Source organism: Neolamprologus brichardi, chromosome 1, assembly GCF_056152115.1.
Source record: "Neolamprologus brichardi isolate AB-2024 chromosome 1, ASM5615211v1, whole genome shotgun sequence".
NCBI classification, from domain to species: domain Eukaryota; kingdom Metazoa; phylum Chordata; class Actinopteri; order Cichliformes; family Cichlidae; genus Neolamprologus; species Neolamprologus brichardi.
This window is the reverse complement of record NC_142104.1, coordinates 25,675,050-25,685,799: the sequence shown is the minus strand read 5'-3', so window position 1 is coordinate 25,685,799 and position 10,750 is coordinate 25,675,050. Positions and strand designations below refer to the sequence as shown.

At 44.9% G+C, this 10,750-nt stretch overlaps 1 protein-coding gene across 1 annotated transcript; it reads right to left on the bottom strand.

Annotated features, from left to right (window-relative positions):
* Positions 1–2,795: 2,795 nt before the first annotated feature.
* Positions 2,796–5,218, bottom strand: LOC148106420 (uncharacterized). Its single transcript, XM_087843349.1, has 5 exons — positions 4,808–5,218; positions 4,232–4,730; positions 3,924–4,159; positions 2,993–3,809; positions 2,796–2,878 (listed from the first exon to the last, which is right to left on the bottom strand). The coding sequence occupies exons 1-5, from the start codon at positions 5,216–5,218 to the stop codon at positions 2,796–2,798; spliced, it is 2,046 nt and encodes a 681-aa protein (XP_087699475.1).
* Between the last annotated feature and the right edge of the window lie 5,532 nt (positions 5,219–10,750).

Here is a 10,750-nt window from a genome sequence, read left to right as displayed (position 1 = left end):
GGACATGAAGCCAATAACAAAAAAGTCAATATGGTAGAAACGTGTCTTTCTCATCCCTGTTAGTACTCTTGAAATACCATTTTGGATTAATTGGAGGCTTTTTAAGGAATTTTTAGAACCTGATAATAATAAATTCTAATAGTCCAGCCTAGAAGTATTTAAAACTACTTTTGGGCATACACATTTGTTTAATGTGCATATTGAAGGACATATCTTGATCAAAAAATGACTCCTAGGTTCATCAGAGTGATTTTGGAGGCCAAGAAAATGCCATTCAAGGAAGTATCAGGTTACCAGACACCTGACACCAGCTTCTTAGAGACAAAGATAATAACCTCAGTATTGTCTGAATTTAGAAGAAGACAATTACAGGACAACCAAGCCTTGAGGCCTTTAAGGCATGGCTGTAATTTAACTGATGCAATGTCCTCTGCATCTCTTCTTGGACAAATAAAGTTGAGTATTATCTGCAATAAAAATGTATGCAATGTTTTCAATAATATTATCCAAGGGAATGTGATTCATCAGACCAGGCCAACTTCTTCCACTGCTCTGTGGTCCAGATCGGGATGCTCATGGAACACCTCACACCTCACAAGCTCTGAGCCAAATGTCTTGCCATAACAATTTGGTCCTCATCAAACTCACGTAAATTCTGCTTACCCATTTTTCCTGCTTCTAATAAAGAAACTTTGAGGACAAAATGCTTACTTGCGTGCTAATATATCATCACAACGGAGAATCATTGTTATTCATTTGACCTGTCAGGGATCATATAGTTATGTTTGATTGGTGTATTGTTGTAGATGGCTTACAGTTCTCTACTACAAAAGTCCTTCCTTCAAAAAAATGAAAAAACAAACAAACAAACAAACAAGAAAGAAACAAAATACGATGTCAGCATTGTGGTGGCACATGACAAGACCTTGACGTGCAGAGTTGCCCTGCGCTTTACTGAGGGTCACTCACATAGTTCATTGACATACATATAAGGTTAATTATTGAATCATTCATGGATGTGAGCTGCAAAGAAAAAACATATTCTGTATGAATGCATGGATAAATGTGGCTTGTTAATAACACCAGAAAAGCACTCGATAAATGCAGTCCAAATATTATGTGTTACTGTGTTACATTTTCAGAAATGTGTGGTAGAATTTGATCTAAAGCACATGAAGTTATAGAAGACGGGTATTTTCTGGTTTTACAGCAGTAATGAAAAATTTCAGATTCCTTTCACCAGAAGTCTGAAATAGATATTTAGTAACAGTTTGTTGGTGTGTGTTAAGGACTGGCCTAATAAATAAATAATAAATAAATAAATAAATAAATGATAAATTATGAATCGTACATTAGTTGGCTACAAAGAGAGAAGTATGTTATTCTACCACATTGTACCACAGAATGTCTTAAACAGAAAGTTGAGATAGACTGTGGTCATGCAAACTTTCAGACTTTAAGATGGGAGGCCAAAGGTTTGAATCAATGTCTTTGAACAGTCAGTAATGCTTCCTTTTAAACCGAACCACAGACTCTTAACATTAAAAGATAATTATGGTTATTTCAGCCTGGTATATTTCCCCGAAGTGCAGATATTGTCTGTAGGGATGAATATGTGTGATGACTTGATGGGAACTATTTAAAAAATGGCTGACTTCTTACTTTACTTTTGGTAACAGTTTGTTGAGGAGTTGTAGGGGATCAAATACTTATTTCACTCAATGACATACAGATCAGCGCATAGGTTTTATGTAAATATGACTTTTCATCTGTGTCTTTGGCTTTTGGCTTCTTCTGTTTTCAGACCCCTTCGATAGTTATTCTAGTTTATTTATTATTTTTTTCACCTGTAACTACCTACTCAGCAGCTCTATGTATCTTCCACTAGAGTTCTGAAGTCTGTACTTTTGAAGTAAGTCAAGCAACCAACATACTCATATTTGCTATTATTGTTATTGTTGTTCTGATCAATTAAATGAAAAACGTGCTTGCACAATGAAGAAAATACCATAATTAAAATTATAATTTCAATGCTACATGGATGTAATGCATGCACAAAGAAAAAAAATGCCATTAAGGACTGATCGCTCTATGTGACATGAAACCTCTAGTCACCTAAAAACACTTCCCCAAAACCATTCCTACTAAATCAGTTGCTGTGAAGGCAACTTATAGGATGTTATAATGCTGACAGAAGACCTTGTATTCAAAATAGTGGCACCTCTTAAACTTATCAAGTCAGCACTGTTAAACCGACTCCTTGGGTCACTGAATCCATCCACAGATTTCCTATAAAACTGAGTACCTGTCGAAAGCCCGGAAACAAGAGGTCCACGAGCTTTATCTGAAGAAACTCTTGTCTACCTATAATAACATGGTGAAAGACGCGAGAGCCTCTTCTTGTCACGGCTGGCGGGGTGAGCCGTGTGGTGTGGAGGAAAAGGAGGACCCAAAATGCAGGCAGCCGACTGATGATATGAGTGAGGGTTTATTTACAGGTGACAGTGGCAGAACAGACAACGAAGCATGAGAAAACAACTGAAGAAACCTAAACTGGGAGAACTAAATGACAAACCTGAGAGCATACAAAAGGGGTGTGGGGCAGAGAGACGCAGAGACAGGAACAGAACACCATAGAACGCAGACGAGCCGACAACGAACACAGACCGACACCCACTATAAATACACACACCAGGTAATCAGGAAATGGCACACAGGAGGGGACCAACACCGAACAAAAACAAGCTCCAGCGAACCAAGTGAATTGTCCAAAACACAAACACACATGCTGGAGTTCAAGAACAACACAGTTCAGGAGGCCGGCCCGGAGGCTGACAACTCAGAAGTCCAGGACAATTCATCTTCTGAGGCCGGCCACGTTGGCGACACAGATCCAAAAGCCGACCGCGCGGAAGGCAGCGGTGGCGAAGTGGAAACAGTTCAGGGGGCCGACCGTGCACACGGCAGCGGCGGCGACGGGGAAACAGTTCAGACGGCCGACCGTGCAGACAGCAACGGCGGCGACGGGGAAACAGTTCAGGCGGCCGACTGTGCGGACAGCAACGGCGGCGACGGGGAAACAGTTCAGGCGGCCGACCGTGCGGACAGCAACGGCGGCGACACAAGTCCGGAGGCCGGCCGCGCGGAAAGTAGCGGTGGCGTTTGGGAGGTCGTCCATATCGACGATGATGCCCAACAAGCGGCCTGGCAGATGACCGACGATGTTGAGGCCGTTGTTGGGGACCCGAAGGCTGCGGGGCCCCCGCAGCACCAGGCGAGGCGGAGGCTGGACCAGATGAGGCAGAAGCAGAAGCGGAGGCTGGACCAGGCGAGGCTGAAGCTGAGGTGGAGGCTGGACCAGGCGACGCTGAAGCTGAGGCGGAGGCTGGACCAGGCGACGCTGAGGCGGAGGCTGGACCAGGCGACGCTGAAGTTGATGATGGTGAGGCTGGACCAGGCAACGGCGTGGGTGAAGCTGAAGCTGGACCAGGCGACGGCGTGGGTGGAGACACGGAGGCTGCAGCTGGCGAGGATGAAGACACAGAGGCTGCAGCTGGCGAGGATGAAGACACAGAGGCTGCAGCTGGCGGCGGCGTGGAAGCCGGAGACGGTGGCGCTGCAGGCGGCGGCGAAGCTGCTGCTGCAGGCAATGGTGTGGAGGTTACAGTTGTTGGTGATGGTGGTGGCTGAACGGTCTCGCCAGAACCGTCAGCAGACATGAGGATGTGCTGGCTGGGTCCTCCCGGACCCCCAGCTGAAGAGGCAAGAGGCTGGACGGGCCCCTCGGACCCTCCAGCGGAGACAGGTGGCTGGATGGGCCCCTCGGACCCTCCAGCGGACGAGACAGGAGGCTGGACGGGCTCCTCGGGCCCTCCAGCGGACGAGACAGGAGGCTGGACGGGCTCCTCGGGCCCTCCAGCGGACGAGGCAGGAGGCTGGACGGGCTCCTCGGGCCCTCCAGCGGACGAGGCAGGAAGCTGGATAGGTTCTCCTGAACCTCCAGCTGACGAGTCTTGGGGCTGGACGGGCTCCTCGGGCCCCCCAGCGAAAACAGTCTCAGAACCAGTGGGCACCGGAGCCCCTGGCACACACAGGACAGAACCAGCAGGTGCGGAGACCTCTGGCAGAGACAGAACAGAACCAGCAGGTGCGGGGACCTCTGGCGGGCGCAGAACAGACCCAGCAGGTGCGGGGACCTCTGGCAGGAACAGATCAGAACCAGCAGGCGCACGGGCCTCTGGCAGGAACAGATCAGAACCAGCAGGCACGGTGGCCTCTGGCAAACACAAAGCAGACTGCAGCTGCACCGAGCATTGACTCAGCTCAGGCAGCGACAGCCGGGTGCAGTCCTCAGCTGGCTTCTTAACCTCCAGGGGTCCAGAGTCTGCTGGGGGCTGAAACCCAGTCTCTGGGGAGGCCCTGGAGTGCGTCTCAGTCTCCGAACTGGCCAGCTCTTGAGGAATGTTTTCATAGTTATTAGGTTTGTCTCTTTGCTTGGAATAGGAAGTTGTTGACCTGTCCTTTATGGGTTGACCTGTCATGGCTTGCTGTACCGGAGGAGTTGGTGAAGAAGATGGCTGAATAGGTGGCTGAGCTGATGATAAGGCTGATGAGTCTTCTATCAACTGAGCTATTGACTGGGCTATGGATTGTGAGGCTGAATGTGATGGAGGCGACGACTGAGCGGCTAACTGAGCTAGTGGCTGCTGGGCAGCTAACCGAGCTACCGGCTGGACTCAAAAAACACAGCCCCGGTATAAACAGTCACAAGGTCTGGCGAAACAGAAAGAGTGACTTTTCCACTCACCACAGCCGGCAACTCAGAGGTCTCGGGACCCGGCTGTGGCGATGGGTGGCAGCGGCGTGAACGTCGCTTCCTTCTCGGGGATAGCTCCGACCGGCCGGGTAATTCCTCATCCGGCGGGCCGGGCCGCAGATTGCCTGGCGGGCAGTGCAAAACATTCACCGCCGGGCTGGGTCGGGAAGCGGTAGCAGCTGGAGGGTGAAGGTGAAGTTCGTTAAGTATGAAATTCTGTGCGAGTGGGTGAAGAAAGTCCAGTAGCCAGGAGTGAGCGGAGATTAATTGTTGTAGCCTGGCCTCTACAGCGCGGTGAAATTCCTCTCCCTCATGTTCAAGCCACAGGTTAACCAACCTTGAAACGGTGTCAATCAATCCCTCCCGAAACTCCTGGGAAGGTGCGGATGCTGCTGGGTCCATGTTTGGTCGGCTCGTACTGTCACGGCTGGCGGGGTGAGCCGTGTGGTGTGGAGGAAAAGGAGGACCCAAAATGCAGGCAGCCGACTGTTGATATGAGTGAGGGTTTATTTACAGGTGACAGTGGCAGAACAGACAACGAAGCATGAGAAAACAACTGAAGAAACCTAAACTGGGAGAACTAAATGACAAACCTGAAAGCATACAAAAGGGGTGTGGGGCAGAGAGACGCAGAGACAGGAACGGAACACCATAGACGAGCCGACAACGAACACAGACCGACACCCACTATAAATACACACACCAGGTAATCAGGAAATGGCACACAGGAGGGGACACAGCTGGAACTAATGGGCATAACAGACCTACAAAGTAAAACAGGAAACACACAGAACTGTTTTACAACACAAAACTCGGGGACCTGTACAGAGCACAGAGGGAGACACAGGTAGGGAAAATAAACACTACAACCAAACCCCAACAACCAATACAAAATCAGAATAAACTAGAAAATAATAATCACCAACTCAAAGCGCTGGATCACCGACCCAGGACCATGACACTTCTCTAAATTACTTGCAGCATAAAAAAGGGATCCTAAGGATTCGATACAATAAGGAGCATAGTTTCTCCTCCAACAGCACGTACATCCATTTTTTCAGATAAGGACCATTATCAGATAAGGAGACCATTATTCCCAAGTTAGAACATCACGGTCTTTCACTGTAAAAGCTAACCAAGGAACTTTGGTTTAATTTTGATCGGTCTTTGCCTTGTGACGCTCGCATAAAGTATCTGGCACAATTTCCATTTAAAAAATGTTGCTCAACTCAGTACCATCCCTATTATTCAAGTTGGATCCTTAGATCAGAAGCTAGAAGTCCTCTTGTGATCCCATGTACCCATCTAAAAACTAAGGCGAATTGTGCTAAACCTTAGCAACAAGATTTTGGAAGAGCTTACCACTTTCTATTCATACCCTTGACTCAGCATCATTTTAAATAAACAACTTAAAACTCATCTATTCAGACAGGCATAATATTGTATTCTGTGTTGCTCTGTGATCCATGTGTTTATTCTACCTAATTACTTACTAAAAAAAAACTGTGGCTCTTTTCGAGTTATTCTATAATTTCTGTATTAACTACCTCTTAACCCACTGTTGAACTAAATTTTGGGAAAACAGGTCTTTATTTAAACTTCCACTGCAGCCATGACCTCAGACTGCTCCGTTCTGCTGCAGTCAGGTGGTTTTATTCAGCTTTTGGCCACCCATTCCTTTTTCGCTGATGAGGCCTTGACACCGGTCACAGCCCTGTAGCTGGGCTCCCTGCACTACACTGTCAATTTCAAGTAGTTCAACATTTCCTCTTTTTTTTTGTTTACCTTCTTCTCTCTGCCTTTTTAGCAGAGCTAATTTGGCAGTGCTTTTTTCTCGTTTTACTAATCGTGAGATGTCTTCATGAACATTTTAAAGAGATTAACCATTAACAGTGTTTTTCATTGTTTTTGCAGTGATTGTGTGAGACAGACTAAGTGCAGTGCAGTCACACTGGGATGCCTCACATTCATCATCATAGTTATCGTGACCTTAATAATATCTCTTTTATGGTGTAGTGTGTAATGTGTGCTGTGATTAATAGCATGTGATTATCTGTTCAGTTTTCATCACAGCACTGAAAAGACTTGTTGGGATGGTAGTTTAAATATGACTCACTTCAGATATTGAGAATGTTCAATTCACAATTTATAGACAAAAAGTAAAATTATAATAAATTAAGACTTTGCTTTTGTCACCTATGCACAGCATATTCCACATGTTTCCCTACTAACTATTCACTCCTTGTTTCAACTGCAATGGCGCTCAGTCATCAGTAATCACTAATACATGCTGTAGATGGACACAGATGCAATAGGACTCTCTACAGTTTAGTTGAAAGCAGAGGCTGGAGCAGAGGCTGCAGCTCTTATAAGAGATGATTTTGAAACTAGTTAGTTTCTGAGCAGGACACTGAGAGCAAAGAGCCTCAAGGGTGGCTGCTGTGCCTCTTGATTTTCTCCTCCCCTGTCTTTTGGCCTTTTGTTCATCCTCCTCTAATTTGGCATCACATTAGTTCGAGATATATAACAATATTTATATATCTCAAGCTTTTCTTTCTTTTGAAGACCAGATCTCCCCTTTCAAAAGCACTTTGTCCTCTAGCGCTGTTTGACATTCTGATTGCAAGTCAAATAACCAATGGGGGGTTTTGAAAGGATGTGAATTACTTCAACTGATGATGTGGTGTCTAACAAGATCAACCAATTTCTCTTCTTATCTTGTCAATCAATAGAACTCTGTAGTGCTTTTCAGAGCCTCCCTTCCTCAGGATGCAAGTTCATTGACTTGTTTTTTTCTCTATGTTCTTCTGTCAGCTAAATGGCATTGTGGCATGAGCAGTCGCTCACAAGGAGGCTCAACGAACATCAGGCGCAGAGCACACGCTGAAAAAAATCGTTCTATTAATTAATGGTGTAATTAAGGTTTTGTCATTGACATGGCATGAGCTGACAGGGATGGATGGCGTACTTGGTCCTGCACCAAGCAGTCGCACGTTCGATAATGAATGGCAGCTATTACGAGCACGTTTGGGTGGTGATGGGGCCACCTGCAAAGGCTTGGCATCCCCACCTATTCTTGCTCTTTTTCCCTCCCAGAGCTCTTTATCTGTTCCCAACACTTTGGTTTTCCAATTCTGACCTTATCCTTCATTTAGCATGCTCCTAATTTAACACAGTCTCTCCCATTGTGCTCACGCAGACTTAGTAGACCCTGCTGTTCTAACTGCCTAAAATTAATACCAGGTAATTTAACCAGAGAAATCCCTTTCCCCTAATATTTTTGTTGGCAATTATTGTCACCTTTTCACATCCGTTATTTAATTCAAGCTGGGAGAAATGTTCACGTTATTTTAATGCATAGTCCAGCTGTGAAGTCACTGTTCCTGATCAAGACAATCTGTCTCACAGCTTAACACTTAAATGAGCCTGCACAAAAGTGAATTTCTTTTTTTTTTAGCTGGATAACTTCCAGCATCAGTCCAGCTGCATGACTTTACCTTAGCAGGATACCATAGATGGCAAAATTACCATTAGTTCTAATTTTAGTCCTAATAATTTATATAACAAAGTAGCTGTAGTTTAAGACAGAACAAAAACCAGACTGTACAGTTACCAAGGCTACGACAAGAAACATTATTGCAAGGCATGGGGTTTTGAGCTGTCAGTCTGAAACCCTAAAAGCAAGACAAGCTATTTTCACCCTCTTTGAAAATGTACATGAATAAGTTGCTTCAGTACACTATAGCAACTCAAAAGGATGTTCAGTGCTGTAGTGCATCAAGAATGTGTCTTGGATGAAATCACATCTAAAGTAATAAAAAGTGGTGCTTTTTACATGCAGCTGTTTTTCGTTATGAGGCTGCTGAAAGCTTCAAATCAACATCAATGGTTCAGGCTTTAATTATTAAAATCAAAAGGATGGCATGTAATATTAAAAGATCTTCAGGCACTCCACAGTTGAGGGGTAGGAGGAGGATGGTGGTGGTAGTAGTGGAGGTGAATCTGTTTCAGAGATATTTTCATTTCCTATCAAGCGTAAGATTACATAGGTTTGGAACTACTACTACTTTTGAGGACAGTGTAAAAATGGCTCTTCTTGTAATATAGGGGAAGATTTATTAGTTCGCCAGTGACGATCTGAAGAACAGTTTGAATGCTCATTATCCAAATATGTTGGGTAATGAGTATTCAGTGAGCACAGATGTACATATTCACACCTTTACCCATCCATTACATGCTTGTGCAGTGGTGAAAGCAGTGCAAAGACCCCCCACCCCAAACACACACACACACGCACACACACACACACACACACACACACACACACTCCACCCCACCCCAGTGAGGACAAAATGCAAATGCAGTATGGTAAAAACATGGGGCTGCAACTGAAACCTGTGGTGTTAAGAAGCTGTGAGCTGGGGGTGGAAAATGCTGTGCCAAAAAAAGCAACAAGAACAAAAAAATAACAGCAAAACAGTAATAAAAAGAAACGTAGGCTTAAAAAAACCTGCGGTACACAGACTATTTATGGTGCTTCAATACCATGCTGCATTATCCTAGCTTAATATGAATGCTTAACTAATACATTTTAAAATCCTCTCTGAATTCGTCTCAGGTACTTCGGAGTTGATTTTTGTCACATCGAAGCAGAAGGAGTATATCCAGACACAATATCCTACACAAAGGAGACTATGGGTCCTCTACCTTAGGGCTGGGAGCTTGAGGGTCCTGTTCAGTATCTTTGCTGTTCCCAGGACTACATACTTCTGGAGAGAGTTCCTGGGATCTGCTGGAGCTTGTCTACTACTATGTCTGGTTGGTGCCACCCTAGGGGGTTTATCCCATTTTAACATTGGGACTTCCAGGTCTTAGTTGACACAAATGTTCCTGTATACCAGACCTTCCCAAAGTGTGGGGCAGAGCCATTGCAGGGGGGGGAGAGCTTGGACACTGATAGCATGGGGTGCGGACAGAAACGCAAAGCAACAGATGAAGCATAGCTGAATATGTTTCCAGACCAACTTCATTCTAAGCCAAAGACTAGAAAATATGGTGAAGCATATCTAGCATATAGTGCCGAGGTAGGTCTCCCCTGCAGAATTGGTTTTCCCTGTGTCGGGAGCATGCGCTGGGCTCTCCAAATCACAGACAAACAGTATCCCACAGTTGTTTATGTTTTTAAAACCATTTTGCACAGAAAGGCGTTTTTTGAAAAATGCATTGATTGCAATGTTGAATAAAAAAAACAACTACAATAAAATAATCACACCGTGACGCCTCTGCCTTTCTAAATGGAGGGACAGTAACTGTGTGTGTATATGTAAGCGTGTAAAAACTGAACATAGTAAGATTAACAGTAACAGTATTTTGTCTCTTATCTCCCATTCTGCAATTCATCTCATGTAATTGTGGCGCACAGCGTGACGTGAAAAAAGGCACATACCTTTGACATTGAGTGATGAACTCTGTATTCCTTGTCCACACGTAAATGCAAAAAAATTTGTTTTAAAAAATTTCAGTTTTCGGTGATTCGAAACACTGTTTACGTGTGGACAAAACAGCTGCGTTTTAGTTTATTTTATTACTACCTGTCATTTATTGCAGATTACTTGTATTTGCTTAATTGTTTACTAAATGTTTGAGGTGTGAAAGAAACTGCAATGGAGCAAAATATGGGTGTGTGTGGTTGGAGGATGTTTTTGTGGATTTGCGTGAGAAGGGGGTGGGGGGGCGTGAACATTTTTCTTGTGAAACAAAGGGGGGCCTAGCAAAAAAAGTTTGGGAACCACTGCTGTATACTATGCAAGCCACTTGTTCCATGTGTGCCCAGCCCTAGACCCTGATGTTATGTGCTGGGTTGTCTCAGGATATCTTTAGACAACCTGCATGTGGATTCTTGCCAGAAGTGGCAGACCCCAGCCTTAATAGATC

Excerpts from the sequence above, each read along its gene's own strand:
- LOC148106420 (XM_087843349.1), bottom strand. The coding sequence starts at position 5,218 with ATGGACCCAGCAGCATCCGCACCTTCCCAGGAGTTTCGGGAGGGATTG. Across the intron at positions 4,731-4,807 it reads CCTCTGAGTTGCCGGCTGTG|CCGGTAGCTCGGTTAGCTGC; the intron begins GTGAGTGGAAAA and ends TTTTGAGTCCAG. Across the intron at positions 3,810-3,923 it reads CCGTCCAGCCTCCTGCCTCG|CCACCTGTCTCCGCTGGAGG; the intron begins TCCGCTGGAGGG and ends GGGCCCATCCAG.